This window comes from Pinus tabuliformis, chromosome 4_1, assembly GCF_031772625.1.
Source record: "Pinus tabuliformis cultivar Carrire ecotype Pingquan chromosome 4_1, CPIR1, whole genome shotgun sequence".
Lineage (NCBI taxonomy): Eukaryota > Viridiplantae > Streptophyta > Pinopsida > Pinales > Pinaceae > Pinus > Pinus tabuliformis.
In genome coordinates, this window is record NC_142303.1 from 608,908,283 (window position 1) to 608,936,213 (window position 27,931).

Sequence of the window (27,931 nt, forward strand, 5' to 3'; positions counted from 1 at the left end):
AGGGTGATATGCAACTAGAAAAGTGAGATCTAGTGAGGGGATCAACTGTGTTAAAATGAGAGAATATAAGTATTGAATAATAATAATAATAACAAAAAAAGATTACTTTGGAAATGGAATTTGTAAATTATTGAATAGAAATAACAAAAAGGAATATTACTTTGGAGATGAAAATTTTAAATTACATGTATATGGCACCCAAATGTAACATGTTTGCAAATGTCAAAGCATTATATGTTGAAGCTAAAACTAACATAGAGAAGCCTGATTGGGATTTTACCTACATACATGAATATTGTATGAGAGGAAATAAAAAGGTCTAGTACGGTGATATGCAACTAAAAAAGTGATATCTAGTGAGGAGAGAAACTGTGTGTTAAAATGAGAGAATAGCCACATAAGTCCTGAATAATAATAACAAAAAAAGATTACTTTGGAAACAGAAATTTGTAAATTATTGAATAGAAATAACAAAAAGAAATATTACTTTGCAGATGAAAATTGTAAATTACATGTATATGGCACCCAAAATTAGGGCTTGGCCTATCCTTTCTTGGAGTAGACCTAGGTGATAGGAGAGAAGAGCATGCAAATGTTTAAAGGGGTGATTGCATGAGAGGAATCAAATATTTTAATTAGTAAATATCTTCTTTAAATTTTTTCATTCATTCATATTCATATATATATAATTTAATCTTATGTTGTTAATGATGGAGTAGATTTGTAGCCCTGGGACAACTCAACTAATGATGGTTGTGTAAGTAAATGAAGTATTATATGTGAAGATGTTTTTGGTTCACATCACCCCAATTCACATATATATGCAAAATGGTCATATCTAAGCACCTAGCCAAGAGGTTATAGTAGTGGGAGGTTATAGTAGTAGTGGTTGGAATCGACCATTTGCTCAAAAAGTCTCAAGGTTTCCACCCCATCCCCATGCTGAGCATGACCAACAATCATTGCATTCCATGAGACAACATCACGCTCAATCATCTTCTCGAAAACTTTCCGTGCATCTTTTATGCCTCCACATTTGGCATACATAGTAACCAGGGCGTTGACCACAGACATGGGTGACTCAAACCCCATACAAAAAATATGGGCATGGATGTGTCTTCCATGCTCCAGAACTGCTAGGTTGGCACACGCACTAACAATGCTAGCAAAAGTTGCCTCATATGGCTTCAAACCAGTGTGTTGCATTTGTCAAAAGAGTTTTAGAGCCTCTTCACTATACCCATGCTGCAGGAGATCACATCTTATTCAGGCATTTTGTCTAACACTTGACGGGCATATTGTAGGCTGCCAGATTTAACATACATGTCTACAAGAGCACTTCCAACAAACATATTTGAGTCAAAACCAGTATGGATAATGTGGTCGTGAAGTTGTTTACCTTCTTCAAAAAAAGGTAAGCTGGAACTTACAATGAGAATGCTTCCATAAGTGAATTGATTTAGTTTCACACCTATCTATTTCATTTGGAAACTAAGCTTTAAGGCCTCCTGATAATGGCCATTATGTGCATATCCTGCAATAATTGCATTCCATGAGATTAAGTCTCGTTCCTGCATTTTATCAAACACACATAGTGCATCTTCTATGGTTTGAGTTTTGGCATACATTGTAACAATAGCATTGCACACAGAAACTTGGGACTGGAATCCACTTCTGATAATGTACGCATGGACCTGTCTGCCAAACCTCAAATCAATGAGAATAGCACACGCATTGACGACACTGACAAATTTCGACTCATTTGGCTTCATACCGGTCTGGTGAATTTGATTAAAAAACCTTGTGGACTCGTCCGCTTGCCCATTTTGGGCATATCCTGCAACCATGGCAGTCCAAGAAACAATATTTCGAATCGGCATTAAATCAAACATTTGGCGTGCACCATCTACTCTCCCACATTTGGCATACATATCAACAAGAGCAATCCCAACAAATACATTTGACTCAAATCCAAGCTTAACAACCTGTCCATGAATTTTCCTCCCATATCCTAAATCCACCATGCTTGCACATGCACTTACAACGCCGGCTAAGGTGAACTCATCAGGTTTCGTGCCCATCCATTGCATCTGGCCATATAAATCCATGGCTTCAACCTGATCACCACATTGGGCATATGCCACAATCATTGCATTCAAGGAAACTATGCTACGTTCATGCATTTTTTCAAACAGACACCGTGCATTTTCCACATACCCACATTTTACATAACCTGTAAGAACCATAGTCCATGAACAGACATCTCGTTCAGGCATTGTGTCAAACACTTGGCATGCATCCTTAATTCTCCCACACTTCACATACATGTCAATCATACAATTCCACAAATAGATGCTTGGCTTAAAGTCGGTTTTAACTATATGGCCATGAACCCTCTTGCCCTTTGCTAGGGCTCTGCTATTTCCGCACTCCAGCAAGCGACGAACATAAATATTAGGATCCACCTGAACAAACCTGCAATATGTAGAATTCAGAACACCTATATCATGGCTACTTCCCTGTTCTTCTTTGGGATAATCTTTGAGAGCATAACCAAACTCTCTCCGCTTATTCACCCAATACCTACACTCTAGATGAAACACCAATGTATTCAAAATTCTTCTCTGAGTATGATGATGGTGTCCGAGCTGTTTTAAACAGGTGAAATTTTGATAAGATGAATGGCACTGAGTGCTATGAATTTCACCTAGAGTACTCAGAGAAGCATTTTGAATACATTGGTGTTTCATATAGAGTGTAAGTACTCGGTACAAGTAAAGTTAGCTTCATGTTCTCACCCATAATGATTGCCTGGTTCATGACCAACATCACGATAGGACAATATAATATTGTGAAATATTATCCTGGAGCATTCAAGGCATTCAACCCATATTATATATACTATTACTTTCATGAATATCACTAATAAGGATGGGTGATGCTTGGAGGTGTAGTCTTATGTATAACAAGTATTGATTATTCGCATGATGATATGTGTCTCATTTTATCATATAGTATACTTGGAACTATTTTCTAACTCAATCGATAAATCCATACCAATGATTTTCTCAAACAAAATTCATACCTTCATCCCAATTATTTATGTTAAAGCTATACAAATAGAAACACTAACATCAGTGCTTTGTTCTGACTGGATCCAGGTGCCGAGGCCATGTTTGCAGACTTGGGCCATTTCAACAAGAAATCAAAACAGGTCCAAGCTATATGTCAAGGACAGAATTATTAGTATTTCATCATACATGTGTGCTTCATCCTCAAGTTTTAGTACCATAATGAGAAATTTGGGTTGTTTGTTGCAGCTTGCTTTCTGTGTGTTGGTTTACCCATCTCTGCTTATCACATATATGAGACAAGCGACTTATTTGATAAAAAACCCAGGGGACATAAGCTCTACATTTTACAAAGCAATACTACAACCTGTGTATTGGTCAATGTTCATTGTTGCCACTTTAGCAGCCATTGTAGCCAGTCAAGCATTGATTATAGCAACATTCTCAATCATAAAACAGTCCATGGCTCTTAGCTGCTTCCCTCGAGCTTATTTTCCACCACAGGGATGAAAAATGTTGCCTTATTTCATATCATAATGTACTGATATTCAGTATATAATGAAAATTCTAAGCATTTACCATGTTTTAAATATGCATTCATTTTTAAATTTATGGTAGATTATCTACGTATGAATCATGATTTGAAATCTTGGCATCGTTGAAGAAGAATACCAAAGTTTTTTTGATTTTTAGGTTATCATTAGATAGGTAAAAGATGGACAAGATGTCACAATGTGTTTTTAAATTATGTTTTGGAAGAGGTAAAAGTTTTGATAGCGTTTTCAATTTACTTCAGTTTTGATAGTGGATATGTGAGCTGGGCTATATGGAGATAATTAGAGCTATTTAATCTTGCTCATTGTTTGCCGAATTTGAGATTCAAAGTTTGTCTACCAAATGTTTTACAACAAATTGACAACATTGGTTAGCTTGCTGCTTGAATCCGCATCAGCTCTTGAAACGTCACCACTTATGGATTACCAGCGGAGAATAATAACATATATATGGTTAGATATTTTATTTTTCTTACTTATATTGTTACTGGTCTTGATGGTGTTGTTTTGGTTGTGGCGAATTTTAAGAAGAATTGATCACACTCCTTTGGAAGTGCCAGCCCTTGATGCTCAGTTGTGATGTAAAATATAGGAAGATAGAAATCTTTGCATTGTTGTATTGATAATATGTTGTTTTTATTGACTTTTGGGGCTTGGAAAAACTTGTTTCCTTCACTGGTGAGAATATTAGAAGGATACTCTATGACAAATAGTGCACGGGACATCGTTTACACAAAATATTTTGCTTAAACTACCCTTCACTCTGTTTTTTGCTATCTCTGAAGGCGTTTATCTATCATCTGTATTGAATAAGGTACCACAGGGAGGTTGGTGTCCCTTCCTTAATTGCAACAATTTTTCTCACCATAATGTTCTCTTGGAACTATGGAAGGCAGAAAAGTATAAATATTTAGCACGGAGAAAACTCAGCATAGAAGGTTTGAATGGATTGCTTCCCAGGGTGAATTCACGTGTACCAGCAATTTGTTTCTTTTGCAGTGACCTTATTTCCGGCTTACCACCGATTATTGAGAATTATGTAAAGAATGTGGGGTCTCTGCATGAAGTTCTTGTCATTGTCACCATAAGAAGGGTTCCAATCAAGACAGTGCTTTTGTCATAGAGATTTATGGTTGGAAAACTAGAGCCAAAGGGTGTATATAAATGCATAGCCCAATATGAGTACCAGTCTATGTGTTACAGGCCCAAGCCACCAAACAACACTTTTCCCATGTTGGGTCCCTTCAAATTCTGAATCTAAGAAGCCCCATAGGAGCAACAAAATGAAAATGATACCTAGAAAATCACTCTTCTTGCCTAAGCCACCAATCCTAGCAAGGCTTAAGGAGGACCAATGATAATTATAAGGATCCCATGCTTCCACTATACTCTCTATTGCTTTATGATCCAATATGTTTCTCATCTTATCTTTCCATTTTGTTTTGAATGTGGAGTCTTTACAACTTGCAATATAGTATGCTCTAAGCTCCTGTAGCAATATTCAAAATGTGGCTACAGTTGCTTTATAGTATCTGTAGATGAGGGTATGCCCCCTTTGTCTGCTATGGTGGAGAGCTGGGCTCTTGCTATGAGTACCTCATAAAACTCACCCTCATATGTCAGTTGCAGTGTCTTATTTGGGGACAAGAACACAGGTCCTTGAGCTTCGGCCATGGTTTTAATATCAATCCACTTTTGACTTCTTCCTTGCTTGGTAGCAATTTACAGAAAACTCTGTATCCCAACAACCAGTATGTTCGAAACTTGTTCGTATCAGCCACTAATATATCCAGGGTTTTCATATGGGCATCTCTGAAATTTTGGAAAACATATTGAACCATATGGCAAGTTTTGGCCTACTACTCATAAACATCAATCCGAAAAAGGGGTATGTGTTGTAGTATTTGTAAATGAGTAAACATTTAAATTTAGTTTTATATGAAAAAAAGATGTAGTATGCATAATGAAACATTAAATTAAAATAATAATAATAAAACAGTTTAATTGACATCTCATATGAAGTTAGTAGTGAAAAATGTCATTTTAATAGAGTTCTAGCAAGTTAAGGAATTTGTGCATCCCTATATTTACGAAAATTTCACCGAGAGTTTGATTTCAACAAGGAGTTTGATGGCTTTCACTTGTATTTTTCGAAACACCTAGTTGACAGAACCATGTAGTAGGAAAAGGACATTTAAATTTTACTCTCACGATGGTTTGTGATAGCTAGCAACCTTGTGTGCCCTCTTTAAAAGTGACAATTCATTCTTAAATATGTAACATATGGAAAAACAAAATCTCCAAATACAAAAAAAAAACTTAAAATAATGTACAAAAATATGTTCACATAAACAACAACTGCTAAATGAATAATGGACAACCTCTATATGACATTAACTATAACTCATTATCATCCACCCTTGCTTTCAAGAATGTCCATTCACATGTCGCTATTCTTCCACACACTATTATTACTTATCCATATTCAAAACACACATAACTAATAGTTTCAAGTGTAACTCAATATAATCCAACCTTGCATTCAACAATGTCCATTCACATGTCACTATTCTTCTACACACTATTATTTATAAAATATCTATATTCAACATACACATAACTAAAAATTTCAATTGCAACTCTTTATCGTCCACCCTTGCTTTCAACAATTCCCATTCACATGTCCCTATTCTTCCACAATCTATGCCTTACGGCGTTTCCTTTGCAACATCAGGGGAAAATGCTAGTATAAATTAAAATAAACATAAATTTGGATTGAACTAAGACGAATATATATTGTAATTTTAAAATAGTTAAAAGTTAATAAAAGAACCAATGAATAGTAACCAAAATTATTAAATAGTGAAGCCCATTGGCATATTAATGCAATAATATCATTTGGGCTCTTGCAATTAGTATTAATTATTTAGTTTTAGTTTGTATTTTATATTGTTTAATTAATTAGTTTAGTGAAAGAGATAGAGGTTAATATTATTACAAAATTGATGCATGTTATAGAAATGTTAAAAGGCAAATGCTTAAAAGCTAAATTGTAATAATAAATAAGAAATTGATCACAAGATACATTACACATTTGTAGAGACAATTTAGGAGGAAGTGAAGAGTTATAATTAATGTTGGGCTACCATGTGAATTGAACAATATGAGAGAAAATCATAAATATATTGAATTAACAAAGGAGATGGGAGCTCCAACACTTTGTAACAAGGAGGGAAAGGTTCTTACATTAGAGAAAAGAATAGCGAATATCATCTTGTGCTTGGAGAAGTCTGAGATTGTTTGTCATTTTGATCATATTATTCTGAATATTGTGAGTTGTGGATAGAATAAGGCCTCTAGAATGTAATGTGTTGGCCAAATTGACGTATTATTCAATAAAGAGTTAGATTCTATTAATTCCTTGTGTTTCCTATTATTTACATTCTTAATTATGCCATGTTGAGTTCTATAGCATTTGAAAATCGTGATTGCTTAAGTAATCTACTTCGATAGTTGTCGCACTCAAATAGTGTGGATTTTGTGTTGTAGCATGTTAGAAAATACCAAAATTTGTTTGGTGCATCAAGTGGTATCGTTAGTTAAACTTGATTCAAGGAAAGAGCCAAAGTTGATCGGATCATTACTAATTAATAATGGTTTTGGGCCTACGGTTTTTTAGTTGCCCATGGTTTTGTGCCTATAGATTACATGTAATAAAGCCTTTAAAAGGATTGGAAAACTTCATTGTAATGTAGCTTGGAGGTGAGCGGTGAAGGCTCACTTGTTCGACTTGGCCTAGTTTTGGCCAAGGGACTAATGGGATTCCATTAGCTAGGTTTTTCTCAGAGTTGGAGTTTTCCCAGGGTAAATATTTTGTTCAATGTATTTATGTTTCATGTATTTTGATGTTGGTTATTATTAATGTAATTGTTTCTCTCAGTAAAGAATTTATATATCTTTGATTAAATTCTACATTTGGTATCAGAGCCAAGAGTTGGCTTCAGGGGGACCCTATATTGGTAAGTGTTTATTTGGTATGTTGAAACCAGTGTTTGACAGTGGTTTCTCTATTACAAATTTGTTAAGCATAAATTTGTAATATGAATTCTTGATGTCAGGTTTAGTGTCATAGAACCTTGATCATGGTCCCGAGGGATGATCGTAGGGACAAAGAATGGGACATAGGCCACCATGAATTGCCTCAGGGGAACCACACTCAACGAAGAGAAGGAGAACTGTATGAGACTTTGGGATATACTAATCTTTGGTGTAATTAGATTTGCCACCATAACTTATGTGTGATACTATAGGTGGTGTAGGCACACATAATTCTAGAGTGGTTCTATTCTCAAGGGAAGGAAATCACGATATTCACAGAAACAAGGTGGAGCTAGTGTGTCTCAGCAAAACAACCAAACGAGGGGTGATGCTTGGTATAGATACAATAAACGATGATGAGCTCATGAAGCTATTGATGGGTGTGACAATTTCCCATGAAGGAAAGAAAGACCCATGAATAGGGAAACAATGGTAGCAATGGTATTATGGTGGTGAAGCATCAAGGAGTGTTAATGAGAGCGACGTCGTTGAGCTATCGAGTTGGAGATGTTCAGGGAACAAATTGTGCTTACTGTCAACAAAGTCAAAGCATCGAGAGAATGTCATAGAGGGTAAGTATATAGGGTACAATGTGACTCCAACACAGGGCCAACAATTGTAGAACCATATGGGAGCCCTCCACACTGGTCCAAGAGGAAACCACAAAATGTTTGGAGGAATGATAGACAAATTGCACCTGTTTGAGTCTAGTGGTCATCATCAACAAGCATGAAAACCCTTGTAGATTTTTAGGGCTTGGATAGTGGATATGTATGTATGTTGCTGAGGAATTTATCAACCATTCTTCTATACATTCTGCCTTCCCACTGGAAAGGGATTAGAGTTCATAATTTTTTGTAGATTTAATAATGGCTAGATCCAGAGGAAATTTGTGAGCATTACATTCGTGCATAAATTTTATACCTAGCTCCATTGTGTTTTAAGTTGTGGTTTGTCTTGGTATTGGTGCTGAAATGTGCGAGAATAGAGAAGGAAACTAGATCAACGAGGATTGGTGCCTAGGGCATTAGTCATGAAGATTAGATCTAGAGAGGATAGCATCAGAATGAAGAGGTTTAGAACACACCAACATGAGAGAATGGAAACTTAAGCATTGAAAGAGCAATAATTAAAAAACGAAATTACTATAATGGAGTTTGAATTTTTAAAATTGGATGTAAATATGCATATTGTTGTAAGACCTGGTAAGGCATGCGTACCCCTGGGAAGTTGATGATAAATTTTGGAGTTAGACTTAAGTGATAGGGGGCATGCCAGGTTAATAGATCCCTTGGGTATTAACTTTGAAGGGGGTAAGGGGATAGAGTGAGTGGGGCTAACTCAACTAGCTAGTTTGGCCAGATTTGGTCAAAGGAAATCCCAAGTCAAAGTTTAAGGGGGGGTTGTTAAGTAAACTTGACTCAAGGAAAGAGTCAAAGTTGATCGGGTCATCATTAGTAGTGGTGTTTGGCCCATGGTTTTTTGGTTGCCCATGGTTGTGCCTATGGATTTGATGCAATAAAACCTTTAAAAAGTTTCGAAAATTTCATTATAATGGAGCTTGGAGGTGAGTAGTGAATGCTCACTTGGCTGGCTTGGCTTGGTTTTGGACAAGGGACTAATGGAATTTTGTTAGCTAGGCATTTCCCCAGAATTGGAGTTTTCCCATGGTAAATATTGTGTTCGTTGTATTTTGTTGCTCTCTGGTTAAATTTTACAAAAGCAAAGTTCAACTCTTCTTAAAAATTTGTAGAAGTAATGTAACTGATTCTCTCTTGAGAGTTGGATTCCATAATATTAGTGCTTGTGTAACCCTAGTAGAAAGGAGGCTTGAGAGAGGATCATCTCATCTTGTATCTATCAAGAGACAAGTAGTGGGAGGCAGGGTCAAAACAAATACTTGTGAACGGTAGTATGGTTGAGGACCATAAGAAAACTCTTAATGATGCCACCATGAAGAGTACGTTGAGGAGGTTTGAGGAAGTGAGAAGGAGACTAATTTGAAGAATTAGAGATTGATCTGAATATGTAAACTTGAAGATTTTTAACAATTTGCAAGTGAAAATTATATGTGCTTTGGGTAGAGGATCAATTTACTAAAAACATAAAACAAGTGAATTTAACCACAATTTATAGCCAAACAGATAAAAAATAAGCATATCTGAAACACATAACACAAAACATGATAAAGGAGTTCACCCCTCTCCTGGGCTACATCTCTTGGTCTAGCTTCCAATGCAGGGCCTCTTTCATTAAGTGCTCAAAAGTTTTTTTACATGTTTTTACATTGCTAAACCAACAAAAATGATGTCTCCAATGGATTCAACACTATAAAAAACCCCCATCTAGGTTCTTTTTACACCTCATTTGGCCAAAAATTGAGTAAGTTATGCTTGTTACAAGTTTTTCCCAAATTCTATGGCTAGTCATCCTACAATTCAACCCAAATCTGGCTTGAGCGCCCCAAACTCGGAACTGGCATGCAAATCTAGCCTACAATCCCACCCCACGAGTGAAATTGTAGGATCATTAATTTTCCCATTAAGCCCCCAGTTCCGAAAAACTTGGTCACGTTGGTGCAAGTGACCACATTGGGGGTTGAGATCCCAGGGCCTAACTTCACGCCCCTTTGGTTTGTCGTGCCCTTGGTCATATTGGGTCCCGATGGCTTGGGGTTGGCCCCATAGGGGTTTCCCCCTTTCTATGTGCGTGCTCCTAGTTCTATGGTCTGTCATGTGGCCTTGGGGCTGGCCCCTCCTCATTTTCGTGCGCTCGGTGCTATTGGGTGCCATGTGACCCCAGGGTTGGCCCCCTCTAACCTTCTGCCTCCGGTTGTGAGCTTAGCTCTGAGCGGTTGTATGTGGGGTGTTTTGGCCATGCGCCAAGCTAAGGCCTAGCCCCTCTGCTTGCAATCCCATGGGTGCTGGGTTGGCCAGGGGCTAGGGCTTAGCCTGCCCCCCTCCCCCAATGACACTCCCATTAAACTTTAAATAGTGGTTTTGACCCTTATGGGTAAGAACCATCATAATGGCACAGTGGTGTAAGCTTGTTGTGTTATGCTGCAGGTTGTGGTTTTGAATCCTGTGGAGGCAGTTCGGCCCCATACCAAATTTTTGAACCAACCTTCGGAGGCCACGTGGCAACCCCTAGTTGCCCCACATGGCCCTCCACTATTGGCTCAAACTTAACACACTTAGCACAACAATAATTAAAAAATCGAGCCATTTGAGAAATTAGAAAAAATTATGAGTATTAGAAATTTGATTTTTTAACCAATCTAGTAAGGCCATGTGGTAGCCTGCCATTGGCCCAAATTCTCCAGTCACTTGTCCCTTTGCCAAAATTTACCTTTTTGGGAATTCGATCAGAACATGATCTCGAGAGAATACGATATCATTTTTGAGTGAAATGAGTTGTGTTGGATTTAGATCGCTAAGATATATCCAATCGTACAAGTTTCAGGCATTTTTTTTATCACTTTGAATTTTGAGCACTAAACTGATCACGTGGATCACTCCTTCCCATTGGAATCTTTTGGACCTCCAAAAGCTCATTTTCAGTCAACAATTATATGAGGGTACAATTCCCTCGCCCTTCCAACCTCAATCCATTTGGATTTGCTTATTTTTGTCGCTTTGAGCTTCTCATGAAAGTACATCACTTTCCCTGATTTTGGAGTCCTTGTCTTGCTATTAAAGATGACATCTTGCTGCAATTTCCCAAGATTTTCAGAAATGAAAACTGCCCTTGAAGGAATTTGAACATTCCCTCCTCGGTCTTCAATCAGAGGAAACTTATTCAATTTCAAATTCACTTCACCTTGAACATTGTCACCATAACGATGCTTAGCATGTCTAGCCTTGCACTTGGCTCGACTCTTTACCAAATGTGATCACCATCACCATGCACCATCCTTCTTCAAAGCCAAAACATTATAAAACCCACAAGAAGATGTTTTGGGAGAAATGTCCTCTTTGTCAAAAGCCTTTGCATTCACTTTTTGACCTCTACACGTTGTAACATTGGCATCTTGTTCACACCAATGTTCAACAATGAAGCATCCTGCTGCCATTGCACTTCATTTTTTTTACCTCTTTTAGGAGGTAACTTGCCAGACTCCTAAAACATCTTATCTCATGAATTATAAACCTCAATGAAATCATATTTTGAACTTGATTCGTATCCTTGAAAGGCTTTAGGTTCCTCAACATCTTTGTGCTTGAACATTAACAATGCAAAAGTCTGACTAGCATTAACAATCCTCTTCATTTGTCCAACATTCACAAGAGACAAACTCAATTTATTGTTATGCGCTCTAACAATGTACTCAATCCCATTCTCAAACAAATGATATTTTTTCTCATGGCAATGAAAAATAGCTCTCCTATCATAAATATATGGACTTCCCAAAACAATACCACATATATCAAGTGGAACTACATCAATTTCAACCTCATCAAGAAATTTTGCAGTGATTGCAAATCTAAATATGCATTTCCTTGTCACCTACAATTTTGCATTCTCACATACCCAACCTAAAGGATAAGGTTTAGGATGAGGAACGGTTTCAAAATTCAACTTCTTGACAATTCCTTCTGAGATAAGATTTTCTTATGAACCACTGTCAAATAATGTATCTATCTTGGTATGTTTTGAAATGGCTCTAATGTGGAAAAGCTCTATTCTTGTTTTTTCATATTGAGTATCATTGAGACAATTTGAAGAACTAGTACTTGCAATGTCCTTACCTTTCAAACCCATGGTTTTGATCTTTGTTTCATCCCCAGAATCAAAACCTAAATCTTGTTGTGTAGTTGCAACAATCTTTTCTTTCTCCTTGTTATTAAACTTTTTGGGTCTCGTTTCAGGATGAAGTTTCCAACAGTGGTCTTCATCGTGGCCTTCTTTAGAGTAGTTTTTACATGTAAGCTTTTCTCCTTCTTTCTTAACTGAAACATTCTTTTAATATTTGTCTTTCATGTTCCCTTTTTCTTTTTCTCCATAATTGAATGACTTCTCACTAGTTTCTTCAAAAACACTTTTCCCTCTTGCCTCTAAATGAGTTTCATCTACACAAACTTCGTCTAGTTTTGTAGGGTTAAACATGAGAATGGATGTCTCAAGTAACTATGCAATCCTCCAATGTATTTGAGAAAAGTATCTTAAGAGGACAAATCTATACCCAAAATCAAATCCTTTTTCTTAAATTCTTGAGTATAAGATTGCACATTTTTCCCTTTATCTTGTCTAACGTTTTGCCAATCCATGATAACCTTTTGCATGTATGCTAATGGATAAAATTGCCTTCTTATTGCAACAACAAAATCATTCCAAGAGGATAAAAACTTATCATTTTTCTTCATGTCCTTTTGAGTTTTGGCTTCCCACCAAATAAGTGGTTCACCTTCCAATCTAAGAGAAGCAAGCTGAATTTTGGTCTCATCATCTTTAATTCTTTGTATCCTGCAATACACTTCAATCTAATGAATCCAATTATTGAATTTCTCAACATCTACCTCTCCATTTTACATAGGAAATTCAAACTTAATATCAAGCTTTAGCAAAGGAGTTTTACCACGTCATTTTCGAGAATTTGGAGGTGTTTGTGAAAGGGTAGAAGAAGTAGAAGATGAGGATGAGGATGATGGAGGTGAAGGTGGTGGTTTGTCACCATTCCCTCCATTCCCTTTTGGAGGCTTGTCTCCTTTTCCTCCATCTCCTTTTGGAGGTTTTGAGCTCTCTCCATACAACCTTGCATTTCTCTCTTCATAAAGAACCTTAACCATTTCAGACATCTCAAAGAATGCTTTTCTGAAAGTTATTTCATCTTCAAACATCCCTTCAGGACCTTCTTCATGTGCCATGACTATTGAAGCTTGAGGTGTGTTTGTTCTCCTTGAAACAATTTGAGATATTGGCTCCACAAGTTCTCCTTCTCCTCTTTTAAGCTTCAACCTTGTAAGCATCAGAAAAACACTTGCAAACAAATCAAACCTTCACAATAACCTGTGTGCTGATACCAAAATGATCTGAATATGTAAACTTGAATATTTTTAACAATTTGCAAGTGAAAATTATATGTGTTTTGGGTAGAGGATCAATTTACTAAACACATAAAACAAGTGAATTTAACCACAATTTATAGCCAAACAGAGACAAAATAAGCATATCTGAAACACATAACACAAAACATGATAAAGGAGTTCACCCCTCCTGGGCTACATCTCCTGGTCCAGCTTCCAATGCAAGGCCTCTTTCATTAAGTTCTCAAAAGTGTGTTTACATGATTTTACATGTAGAAATTCTCACTGTAGATTAAACTGAGTATGCAATGTACTAAAGCAAAATACTTAATCTACTTCTACAATCAAACTTGCGGAAACTTAATTGATTTTGAGCAAGATCAAACATAACACATATAACAGAGAAGAAGATTCAATCACACATGAAACACATAAGAATACTCTGGGGAAAGCCTCAGCTAAAAACCCTGTTATCTGTATTATCATACAAGTGGAAATATCTCAGGATTACACAAAGCTTTAGCTCTCAAGCTATCCATTTCTTAGTACAATCCCTCACTGCTGCTCATAGACAAAATAGACAACACATATGCCTTCTCCTCTGTCCTCCAAGCCTCCTATTTCCTTGCGCAGTTTTCCCTGGGTGATCCAGCTGTTACCAAGTGTAACACTGATCACTCACACTGATCTTACACCCTGTAAAACTGCGCAATCCTCAAGGAACCTTATTCCTTCTGCATGGATGAGTTTCCTTTATAGGAAAACTCATGCAACTGATAGTACAATGTCCCTGTCTTTAATCTCAACTAGGTCTTTCTCTGAATAGACATGCATGAGTTATTTATGAGAGAATCCTTAGTTATCTGGAGTACACTAATTTGATGCATGCATGCATTAACTGACTGAACTCACAATTAGTTCCTCAAACTATTTGGAACTAATTTAACTGGACATAACTCAGTTAATTGAGCTAACTAATTACAACTCAAATACAACTCATCCTTATCTCCTTAATTAAGGGATAATCTCCTTAATTTAAGGAATAACTGTTGCATGACTTCACAAAGACTTCTAGCTTGAATTTCTCCAACTAATTAACTCAAGATGAATTAATTAATTATTTTTCAAGCAGCTGGTGAGACTAAATTCGAATTTTAATTCTCAATTTTAATTCAAGGACAAATTAAAATTGGAATATTCTGAATGCTATTTTTAGCATTTCTTGTTGCTATTCTCAACACTCCCTCTCAACAAGAAAGGAATTCAACTCGATCTTGACCCTGAACCTTTGGAATGTTATGCATGCAACACTTCTCTCTAGTTTTGTTGCTCCAGCAACTCCAGAAACAAAAAATATCCAACCTAAATCAGTATGATGCATCTGTCATCAAAGTCTTTGACTGTTGTTTCCTCTGTTGACTGAAAACTCTGTGCTTCTGCTGACTCTACCTTTCTGCATTGGTGTCAATCCTTCTCTGTGCTCTTCAGTATCTGACTGCTCTAGCCTCTATCACTTTGATCTCTGTTACATCAATCCCACTGATTCCTCCTGCTACTATGTACTTTGGGCTCTCGTAGCAAGGTACGATCCATGAGATAAAACCTCTCAATGAACCCTGCCCAATTTCGGCCTTCTTGGGACTATCACTTCACATCGCCCCACCTCACACCTGTAGGTATGGCTGCATGTGATCCCTCTGCTGACTTCTCCAATTGTGGCTCCTCCAAAATTGTCTGAGACTTCTTCTAGGACTGCATGTTGAGAGGTAATTTACTCTCCCTCTCAACCACCAAGTCTCTAACATTTGCCTTGCTCCTCAAGGCTTTGCATGCATCTTGTACCTCAAGTGCATATAGGTTCTTGGCTAGCACACCAATCTGTTTCATCTTTCCCGCTGTCATGAAATTTTCTAGAAAAGGCGCTGATTTTAAATTAGTGATATCTCCCTCATCCGAACTCTGATTCAGTCGATTTTTTTTTTTTGAATTTGGGTATTTTTTCCCAAGGAATCCAGATATGATATTTGTTTCTGAAAATTTTGCACTAAAAATTTCAGATCTGCTATGAAAACTCCCCTCCCGCCCCCCCCCCCCCCCCCCCCCCCCCCTTTTTTTTTTTTTACTTTGAATTCTCTTCTTCGTATATTGTTCACTGCTCTGATAAACTTTGCTCCAATAAACTTGGCTCTGATACCATGTAGAAATTCTTACTATAGATTAAACTGATTATGCAATGTACTAAAGCAAAATACTTAATCTACTTCTACAATCAAACTTGCGGAAGCTTAATCGATTTTGAGCAAGATCAAACAGAACACATATAACAAAGAAGAAGATTCAAGCACACATGAAATACAGAAGAAAACTCTGGGGAAAGCCTCAGCTAAAAACTCCGCTATATGTATTATCATACAAGTGGAAATATCTCAGGATTACACAAAGCTTTAGCTCTCAAGCTATCCAGCTCTCAGTACAATCCTCACTGCTGCTCATAGACATAATAGACAACATATATGCCTTCTCCTTTGTCCTCCAAGCCTCCTATTTCCTTGCGCAATTTTCCCTGGGTGATCTAGCTGTTACCAAGTGTAACACTGATCACTCACACTAATCTTACACCCTGTAAAACTGTGCAATCCTCAAGGAACCTTATTCCTTCTGCATGGATGAGTTTCCTTTATAGGAAAACTCATGCAACTGATAGTACAATGTCCCTGTCTTTAATCTCAACTAGGTTTTTTTCTGAATAGAAATGCATGAGTTATTTATGAGAGAATCCTCAGTTATCTAGAGTACACTAGTTTGATGCATGCATGCATTAACTGACTGAACTCACAATTAGTTCCTTAAATTGTTTGGAACTAATTTAACTGGACATAACTCAGTTAACTGAGCTAACTAATTACAACTCAAATACAACTCATCCTTATCTCCTTAATTAAGGGATAATCTCCTTAATTTAAGGGATAACTGTTGCATGACTTAACAAAGACTTCTAGCTTGAATTTCTCCAACTAATTAACTCAAGATGAATTAATTAATTATTTTTCATGCAGCTGGTGAGACTAAATTCGAATTTTAATTCTCAATTTTAATTCAAGGACAAATTAAAATTGGAATATTTTGAATGTTATTTTTAGCATTTCTTGTTGTTATTCTCAACATTACATTGCTCAAACATTAAAATTGATGTCTCCAATGGATTCAACACTGTAAAAAACCCACATTTGGGTTCTTTCTGTAACTCATTAAGCCAAAAATTGAGTAAGTTATGCCTCTTACAAGTTTTTCCCAAATTCTATAGCTAGTCATCCTACAATTCGACCCAAATTTGGCTTGAGCGCCCCAAACCCGGAATCGACTCCCAAATTTGACCTACAATCCCACCCGTAAAGTGAAATTGTAAGACCGTTAATCCACCCATTAAGCCCCCAGTTCCAAAAAACTTGGTCACGTTGGTGCATGCGACTGCATTGGGGGTTGAGATTCCAAGGCCTAACTCCGCACCCCCTTGGTTTGTCGCGCCCTTGGTCATATTGGGTCCCGGTGACCTGGGGTTGGCCCCCTTACTTTGTGTGCACTCCAAATTCTATGGTTTGTCATGTGGCCTTGGGGTCGGCCCCTCCTCATTTCCGCATGCCCGGTGCTATGGGGTGCCATGTGACCCCAAGGCTGGCCCCCTCCAACCTTCCACCTCTAGTCGTGGGCTTGGCTTTGATGAGTTGTATGTAGGGTGTCATGGTCGTGGGATGGGATAAGGCCTAGCCCCGTGAGCCCTCTTCCTACAGTCTCGTGGGCGTTGGGGTGACCAGGTTCTACGGCTTAGCCCAACCCCCTCCCCCATTGACACTCCCATTAAACTTTAAATAGTGGTTTCAGCCCTTATGGGTAAGAACCATCGTAATGGCATAGTGGTGCGGGCATTTTGTATTGTGTTGTAGGTCGTGGTTTCAATTCTTGTGGAGGTAGTTCAACCTCATACAAAGTTTTTGAACCAACCTTCGGAGGCCATGTGGCAACCCCCGGTTGGCCAACGTGGCCCTCCGCTATTGGCACAAACTTTACACAGTCATCACAACAATAATTAAAAATTTGAGCCATATGAGAAATTAGAAAAACTTATGAATATTAGAAATTTTATTTTTTGACCAATCTAGTGAGGCCATCTGGTAGCCTACCACTGGCCCAAATTGTCTAGACACTTGTCCTTTTTGCCAAAATTTACATGTTTCAGAATTTGATTAGAAAATGATATCAAGAGCATACAATATCGGTTTTGAGTGAAACAAGTTGCGTTGGATTCAGATCTCCGAGATCTATCCAATCGTACAGGTTTAGAGCATTTTTTAGCACTTTGAATTTTGAGCACTAAACTAATCCCCTAGATCAGAGATGTTGGAATCATGTCAGACTTGGAATTAGAGGATGATATGGATTAATAATAAAAGATTAGTGAAATAAATAGCCAAGAATTTGATCTCACTTTTGAAGGATAAAGGCAATGCAAGGGTTGAATTTTTTAATATATGATGGTAGTATAAAAGCAAAGGCTCACATAGATTGGATAGGTGAACTTGAGAGATACTTTGAGTATGAGAATGTCAAAGACCCCAATATAGTATATTTTGTAATAACAAAGTTGAAAGGGCATGATGGGAAAGCATTATGAGAAGATAAAGACTTGGAAGAAAATGGTGAGGAAAATCAAGAATAAGTTTTTTCCTATTGATTATGAACAAAATTTGTGTAGTGTTGATGGTGTTGGATGCCGTCTACATACAGGGGATCTCCCTAATATGAGGTCTCAATTACGACTCACATTGTTTGGTGTAGGAGCCCCATCCAGTTATATGGTTCGACCACCATTACAAATGGTTTAGAGGTGCGCCTTGGTTACAACACATACACAAGAGATCATAAACAACTCTTTGGGGTAGCAAGTATGTAGGCTTTGTGTGACGCCGAATGTAGAATGCACATGAAGCTTCCACAACTGTAAAGAGAGACAAGCCTCCAATTAAGGAAGTAATAGTACTATCCTAAGAGAGACTCACGAGCAGAGAAGAAAGACTTGTTGATTAACCTGCAAATTAGTTCACAAGATAAACAACAATCGTAAAATCATAGCAACACTCATTCAAAAATATCCATATCTAAGAAACGAAATGATTCATTTGTCTTAGTATTTATTACACCAAAATATAACACAAACATATCAAGAATAGTCATACTACATTCATGATACATGCATGAAGAAGTGTTAGCTCAAGGAGCTTCTGATTATTAATGAAAGATCCCAAGTACACTATTACATTGGTGGAACACTAGATCTAGTAGTGGAACATGAAGCTACAACTTGCTTCTCCAAAGAATGATTTACCTCCTATGCAACACAAGAGAAGCCAAGGAAAAACTCTAAGAATCCAAGCCCTTTACTTGAGTTATGAGGACCTATTTATAATAAATGACAATGACTTTTGAGTTTCCTCATGACTTTTCAACTTCTATGACCTATGGGCTTCCATATAAACTTTCACATTCTATATATGACCTTTTACATTCCACATGTGTCCTTTCACATCCCACATGTGTCTCTTGGACTCCATTACATTGAACTTATTACAAAATACAAAATACATATAGGACAATGGCTATATAAGATAAAACTCCTAATAAGACAAAATACTTTCAAATAGATAAATCAATTGCTTCTTCATGGAGCTCATTAGTGATGTATGAATGCCATGCTCTGAACTCCATTGCTATGACTTTGACCCAGATTGATAGCTTGACCACAAACCGCATCTTAACCTCCAATGCTTATGTCAATGTAGATATTGATCCAGATTGTAAGCTATTCCACAACCACAACAATTTCATGCGAACTTTTGAGGGTGCAATCACATGTTATAGAATAATGTTCTTAGCAATCTTGAAGACTTGTTATTCTGATACCTACTTGATTTTCTCAAAAAATTACTTCATTTATTGCATAATTGTTACCTTGTATCTTGTCTCCCCAAGTGGACCCACTGAAGGCAACCTGTGTTTCTATGCTAGAGACTCCAAGCCACTATGCAGTCGATTATAGGTAGCTAAAGTGTTAATTTCTTGTTCTCCAAGACATGTGTAGTTCTGGATATGAATTTGTAATTGTACTATGTCTATCTCGATATAAATCTTATCATTCCTAACTAGCTTATTTGGAACATGTCAGTATTTGGCACCCCATTCTTGTATTAGATCAACAACTTTGTTTGCAACCTTCAGGAGCTTCAAGATTTCTTGAGCTTTCTTTTGTATAGCAGGCATGGATGGCACGACTTGATGCAAGAGAATAATTTCATGAAATAGTTGCTTCATGGTATCCTCCATTGGTCTCAAATCTTCTTGTATATATGACAACCATTCTGCTATGTTCATACTGTGGGAAGATAATCATTGATTTTCTATAGTGAGATTCTCCACTTGTTGCTTTGCTATAGCCAATTCTTTCATCAACCATGCATTCTCATTTAAAAGGTACTTTGAGTTATCCTGTGCTGTTGTGGCAAAAGAAACATTAGTTGTCATGATTGCCCAGGGATTCCTCCTAATGTTTTCAGTTATTACCTTCTTAGCGGAAACATAGACTAAATTATGGGGATCATTTGGGAAGAATCTTCATCTTTCTTGCATGATCCTTTTCTTGAACTAGTCAAAAGTAACATTACAAACATCCATGACCCTATCTTTTGGTTAAGGGGTGATTCCCATCTCATCGAATAGGAGATGACCACCTGTAAGCAAAGGTTCTGATGAGGAACCTGGTTCATCATCAATGGGTTCAATGGCATCTTCTTCCTCCGTCTCTTCTTCTATCTCCTTCTTTCTTCTTCTTCCTTTTGTTTCTGTCTAAGCAGGTCATCCTTCTTCCTCTTCTCCTCCTCTTCTTGTTGTTTCTTTTCATGTTCAGCCTCAATAGCACTTTTCTTAATGGATCAAATTTCCTCTTTCTTCTACTCTCTGTTGCTAGATCGTGCTTAAGCTTTTCCCTAGGAGTTGTTGTGCTTGCTTGGGAAGTTGTTGCTTATGGTTCCTCCTACATCTGTGTATCTGGAATTTGTGGAACTATGGAAGTACCTGCCTAATCTCCTGGGTGAGTCTTCCTTAATACATTGTACCAATTATTCACCTTTTCATCTTGTGCAATAGTCATTGGTACATATCCCCAAGCATACCCTACCCTGTCATAATGTTGTTTGTGGACCTTCCTAGGATCATACCTGTGAATGCTCCTGGTTCCGAAGTGTAGGCGCTTTAGTTCTTGTATTTCAACATATGTTGGCTTGAGGCTCTTTAGCTCATACATTTGAATTCTCAAAGGGAGAATGGGCCAAGGAGACTTCTTCCTCTTGTGAAACACCGCAAACAATCCATTATTCAAATGATAAGAAACTTCTTGCAGGACCACCTTGTTCGTCACATAGCATAACATGGGGAGATGTTTGGAATCCAAAGCATATAATATATGTACCATCTAGTGCAGTAAACTAATATGTGATGCCATGCAGTGCCTCCTTCATTTGGTCAGTCATGAAAGGAGGATCAATATCATATATCATCTAGAAAAGAACTGCAAAAAATTCTCTATTATCTTGTCATATACTCCTCTCAAACGTATATCTGACAACACCTTGCAATGAAGGTATACCGAAAACGTGTCATCTAGGGTCCAGTTCCAATTCATCCCTGGGAAAGCATACTGTACACATATCCCATCTAGTAGATAAGATGACATGTAAAAATCTGGTGCTTGATTGGTTTGCAATGTTGCTTTGGCCTATCCAACATGTCACTGCAATTAAAAGGAATTGATATCTTCCCAATTGAAGATTATGACTTGTGAAACAACTGAGTTGAGCATATTTATCCAATTATCTTCAAAGACTACCACATTTTTCTGACCGTGCAACATACAACACATAATAATAAGGTAATGATAGATTTTCCTCAATATTCTAGTCCGATAAACTGCTCTCAGTCAGTGTCGGTATTTGGTAGGCTCTTGACACCAGGACTTGATGAATTCACTTATGTTGATATTTCCCCGTGTAGTATAGAATGTGGTGTTATCATACTCTCTGGGTCTCAACATTTTGTAATAAGTATGTACGTCTTATGAATAGTAGGTGGCAAGCTCACCACCACTCTCAATATGTAGCACCAAATTTGTATCATCCATATGAGATAGGATCCACTCAATGGCCTCTCCACAAGGCATCACCAGAAACTTGCATGAAATCTTGTGTATCCGAGACCATTTGATGTTGATGTAAAATTCCTTGTGTTACAGATCTTGAGGGAACTGCTTTTGCATGAATGTGTATTTAATGTCCTTCCATGAGACTTCAACATGTTTATCTATAAAGCATTGTGTATTCGAAAGGATGGGAATTGTAGGCTTTGCAACTTCCACTATCTCTTCAACACTTTCTTCTGAAACTTATTTTGAAGTCACACAACGGGTAGTGGTAGGCATTGTTCCAACAAATGATGAGAGAGTAATGGGACTTGTAGCTGGAACACCTACACATGGAAGTACACTCATAGCGACCAAAGATTAGCTTTAATAAATTATTTATCTATTATAAGTAATGATTCAACAAACAATGTTCAAAGGAAAATTAGATGTAGCTAAGAGCATAAGCCTTCCATAGATGAGACTAGACAATTGTTGTGAAGTAAAAACTACATCAAGACAAAGGAGGGCGCATGTCAGATCAACAGTGAAGTATTAAGGATCAATGAGGCTTCAAGGTGCATTGTGCACTCAAGGAAAGGGAGAGAGAGACCTCAAGGGCATAAGGCGCAAGCCAAAGGATGAAGGAGGGCTCACTGTTGATTGTGAGTGTGTTGTGTGATCAAGACAACTGGAGAGGGCATAGGGCGCAAGCCAAAGGATGAAGGGGTTAGACTTGAGCCTTCCCAATGTGTTGTGTGCTCAAGAGGGACTGAGGAAGGCACAGGGCACAAGCTAAAGGATGAAGGAAGCACGATGTTGCTTCATGATACGCCATGCACTCAAGGATGGTGCAATTTTCCAAGACAACTAAGCCTTCCCTTCTAGAAGTGCGCTCTTGCTTGAAATGGCTCAAGATCGGCTAAAAAAGTCCAACGACAAGATAAAATCTCTATAATACTAAGAGGAGGAGTCAACAAGTACTTATAGACTTTGTCACAATCATGACCAGAATATGAAAGGTTACAAAATGCGAACAATCACAAAAAACTACTTGTGACAATAGAATGACACTTGTACTAGGAAGAATGGGTAAAAATGCTAGCAAAGCAAACAAGAATGATAGAAAAAAACCAAAAGAAACCAAGAAAAGCAACATGCAAAAATTACTTGTAAAGAAGATCGATGAGGAGATCCTTGATTCAAAGAAGTGCACTCAGCCAAAATGAGAATGATTGTGTGAAAGAAATGATTAATTGGGTTGATTATAAAGAAATTACATGCAAAACAAAGCCATGCATGCTCACCACTTTTCAACAAATGAGTGAGTTAGTTAATTGAAGTGAAGTGGGCTCCTAATTTCTAGGAGTGTGCCCACATGCAACAAGGAAAGCACATGCATGAGGATGAGGAGGGCGCATCTCTCGACAACAAGGAGGGCGCATTCACTGAGTCGAAGGAGTGCGATCAACTAGGGCACAATCATTGAGTTGAATGAGTGTGCTCAACTAGAGCACAATGCATGTCAACATGGAGTGTTCTCACTATTTATTTGAAGTGTGCTTTTGCTCAAGGAGGGCACAATTTCATCCAACAGTGGCCCTTTGTGACCGTTGTATCATAAAAGTGCACTTTTATTAGAAAATATGCATTTTTTTGCTTGTGAGTGTGTGATGCATGTCAAACAAAGTTAGTTACCAAGTCAAGAAAAGTTAGGCCTTTTCTTATCCTTAAATGAGATGACACAAACACTCCCAAATCTAAAATGATGATGCTTAGAAAACTTCAACTTAGGAGGAGACGACACCTAGGGATAACACAAGGATAGTCAAGCAAATATCGCGATGACACTAGGTAGATTAGAACGACAATTCATGTAGGCCCTAAAATTAGATCAACCATAAATTTTGGAGGGTCGTTGTCGCAACTACAACATGTAGAAAAGCACAAATTTTGAATTAAAAAGAGACATATTCCTAGGAGTATACACAAGAATTCTTCAAACTGTGACTTGGATTAGGACTTAAAGAATTATAGAATGAAAGGGTAGAAATGTATGTGAATGGATTGGAGTTCTAGATTCAAGATAATATGTGTACCCATTATTTTAAAACCTTGGATGAGGCATATCAAATAGCTTAAAAGGAAGAGGAAAAGGAGAGAAGTTGAAGCATCTAGTAGTAAAATTTACAAAGAAGACGACCATGTTGGCAGAGGCATACTGTTTGGAAGAGGCAAGGGTAAGCATGTCATTACTTGTTATAGATGTGGAGTAGAAGGGCACAAAGCATATAAATGCCAAAAGAAGCGGAATCTGGAAAGAAGGAATGAGCCCAAGACTCATGTCACACAAGTAGGTGAGGCATCATATATGGGAGACAACATTGAACAATGAGATACTTCAACATGAAGAGGGGAAAAATGTTATGTTAAGAAGGGTGCTATTCAAGCCTAAAAGGAAGGCTATGAAAGAACTTAAATAGAGGACATATTCTTAAAACTAAATGCAAGATTCAAGTTCAATGTTGTAATTAGATCAAGATCAGGAGTAAAGAAAATGTGGTGTTCATAGAGGTGATCAATAATATAAATTAAAGTGAATTCCTCATCCCAATGCATAGTGGTTCCGTGGTTACTGAAGGGTTGACAAGTCATTCTGATAAAACAATGTTGGCCAAGGTTCTAGATTAGCAATTCCAATGACCAATACAAATGCATGTCATGTATTATTGGGAAGATCGTGGTCGTTTGATAGGAAATATTTCCATGATGGTAGGGAAAATACATTATTCTCCTTGTCAATTCCTCGAGGAGGTGTGAGGAATTAAGAAGGAGAATAATTTGAAGAATTAGAGAATAAACAAATTAGAGATGTTGGAATCATGTCAGACTTAGGATCAGAGGATGAGATGGATTAAGAACAAGATATTGGTGAAATAAATAGCCAAGAATTTGATCTCACTTTTGAAGGATAAAGGCAATGCAAGAGTGGAAGTTTTTTGATATGATGGTAGGATAAAACCAGAGACTCGCATAGATTGGATAGGTGAACTTGAGAGATACTTTGAGTATGAGAATGTCCAATATCCCAATATAGTTTGTTTTGTAGTAAAAAAGTTGAAAGGGCATGATGGACAAGCATTAGGAGAAGATACAGACTTGGAAGAAAATGGTGAGGAAAATCAAGAAATTTTTTTTTCTTGCTGATTATGAATAAAGTTTGTGTAGACAAGCACAACATTTGAATAAAAAATAGACATATTTCTAGGAGTACACATAAGAATTCTTCTAATTGTCACTTGGATTAGGACTTAAAGAATTATAGAATGAAATGGTAGAAATGTATGTAAATGGTTTGGAGTTCTAGATTCAAGATAAGATGAGTACCCATTATTTTAAAACCATGGATGAGGCATATCAAATAGCTTAAAAGGAAGCGGAAAAATTGAATAAGAAGTGGTAACATAATTGCAAAGAGGTAGAGGAAGAGTAAAGACTGCAAAAGGAAATTTTAGTGAAGGGAGAGAAGTTGAAGCATCTAGTAGTAAAATTTACAAAGAAGACGACCATGTTGGTAGAGGCATACAATTTGGAAGAGGCGAGGGTAAGTATGGCATTACTTGTTATAGATGTGGAGTAGAAGGGCACACAACACATAAATTCCAAAAGAAGCGCAATCCGGAAAGAAAGAATGAGCCCAAGACTCATGTCACACAAGTAGGTGAGGCATCATATATGGGAGACAACATTGAACATTGAGGTACTTTAGCATGAAGAGAGGAAAAAAATTATGTTCAAAAGGGTGTTATTCAAATCTAAAAGGAAGGCTATGAAATAACTTAAATAGAGGACAAGCTTTTAAGACTAAATACAGGATTCAAGTTAGATGTTGTAATTAGATCAAGATCAGGAGTAAAGAAAAAATGGTGTTCACAGAGGTGATCAATAATATAAATTAAAGTGAATCCCTCATCCCAATCCATAGTAGTGGTTATGTGGTTATTGAAGGGTTGACAAGTCATTATAAAACAATGCTTGCCAAGGTTCTAGATTAGCAATTCCAGTGACCAATACAGATGCGTGTCATGTATTATTGGGAAGATCATGGTTGTTTCATAGGAAATGTTTCCATGATGGTACGGAAAATACATTGAACTCAATAAGGATAGACAATGTTATAGGCTAGATTGAATGGTGAAAGAGGAAACAACAATAATGGGTAGAAGTGATGGGTGTAGTGATGGCGAAAGTGGTCATGTAATGTTATGTTTAGGCAGATAATTTATGAAGGAACATAGGATAAAAAAGATATATATTTTGCCATAATATCAAAGAAGGTACAAGAAGAGGAAGAAAAGAGTTTTTAAAATGTATATATGTTTAACTTATATACTAATTTTTTTATCATTAATAATAATAATAATAGTAAAGTTATGATTTAGTTAATTCTTATGATTTTTTTAATTTTAACAATTCTAGATGTATAATAAAATAAGTGTTTTGATGTTCATTATAGATTGATGCCTAGCAGTATTTATTAGTTATTTAATTTATATAACAACTCTAATTAAATTAATTTGTTAAGCTTTTCCACTTAATTATAGTCATTTTATATATTTAAACTAAATTTATTCAGAAAACTTTTCAAAAAGTACAATAACCATTTCATTTTAAAATTTAATTAGTTCATAAAGCTTTCTGCAAACTAGATTTGTTTATAAGATTTGTTCATAAGCTTTCTGCACACCAAATTTGTTTATAATTTTTTCTTAAAGCGAAAAAATGCTAGAAGCTTGATTTAGAGTGAAATTCTACTTAAGTGGAAAAAAAAGAACTCACAAAGGCAAGGTAGTTTTCCACTTATTAAGCCATTTCATTTTTAAATCAGATTTGTTCAAGAACTTTCTGGAAAATGCAATAATCAACTATTTTCACCTAGAAGCCATTTCATATTTGAACCAGTTTGTTGAGTTTTTGCACGTGTGAAATCATTTCATATTTGAACTAAATTTGTTTAGAAAGCTTTCTGGAAAATGAAAGTCATTTTATTTTTTTAATTTGATCTGTTGAGAAATTTTTCTGAAATTTAAATAGTCATTTCATTTTTGAATTTGATTTGTTCAGAAAACTTTTTGGAAACTGTGTTTGGAATTTTTCTGAAAAATGAAAACTGGATTTGTTTGGAATTTTTCTGAAAAATGAAATAATGTTAAGATGTATTCAGAAAACTTTTTGGAAACTGTATTTGTTTGGAATTTTTCTGAAAAATGAAAACTGGATTTGTTTGGAATTTTTCTGAAAAATGAAATAATCTTAAGATGTATTACATTGAATGAGAATGAAATTAGACATTAAATTTCACTTTCGAAATAATAATGATGAAAAGCGCTAGAAGGAGGGCTTGAACCTCCGACCTTGAACCAACTGAGCTATTCCAGCAGATGTTTGGCCATGAATGTCTTTTTAACAATCAACTAAGAATCAATGAATAATACTGTAAGCAACCGAGTTACTGTCTTATTAATAATCACCTGGGAATCAAAGAATAATACTCAAGGACACATAAAAATTAGTGCACAGAGGATAATGAATATCCTCACTGACCAAGAATAGAAAAAGGCTATTCCGTTGCCGGGATTTGAACCCGGGTCGCCTGGGTGAAAACCAGGTATCCTAACCGGACTAGACGACAACGGAACTGTTTTAAATCTTTCGTACAATTTTGGAAGTTAAAATTAGATCTGTTACCGTATTATTGATAAGATCACTTGGTGCACCAGTCGCGATTCCAACCGCGGTCCTTGGTCTGTACCATGGCAAGTTACGGCGAGGTACGATTGTGTCACCGCTCCAGAGATGTAGAACAAAGTTCTCCCCTCGCTCCATGTTCTTCAATTTTGGTAAGAACTCCATCGTTCTGTCTTTATCATAACAAAAAACAAATGATAAGGTCAAATTTCCAAA

The 27,931-nt window shown here is 36.9% G+C and overlaps 1 protein-coding gene and 1 non-coding gene across 2 annotated transcripts; both read right to left on the reverse strand.

Moving 5' to 3' along the window:
* Positions 1–1,475: 1,475 nt before the first annotated feature.
* On the reverse strand, positions 1,476–27,880 carry LOC149177476 (pentatricopeptide repeat-containing protein At4g37170-like). Its single transcript, XM_089421764.1, has 2 exons — positions 27,716–27,880; positions 1,476–2,648 (listed from the first exon to the last, which is right to left on the reverse strand). The coding sequence occupies exons 1-2, from the start codon at positions 27,878–27,880 to the stop codon at positions 1,476–1,478; spliced, it is 1,338 nt and encodes a 445-aa protein (XP_089277890.1).
* Positions 27,591–27,664, reverse strand: TRNAE-UUC (transfer RNA glutamic acid (anticodon UUC)). The gene has a single exon. It is a non-coding gene; the product is annotated as a tRNA-Glu (tRNA).
* Positions 27,881–27,931: the final 51 nt, after the last annotated feature.

Coding starts and splice junctions, on each gene's coding strand:
- LOC149177476 (XM_089421764.1), bottom strand. CDS start 27,880: ATGGAGTTCTTACCAAAATTGAAGAACATGGAGCGAGGGGAGAACTTT. Junction 2,649..27,715: donor GTGATCTTATCAATAATACG/GTAACAGATCTA, acceptor TGTTTAAAACAG/CTCGGACACCATCATCATAC.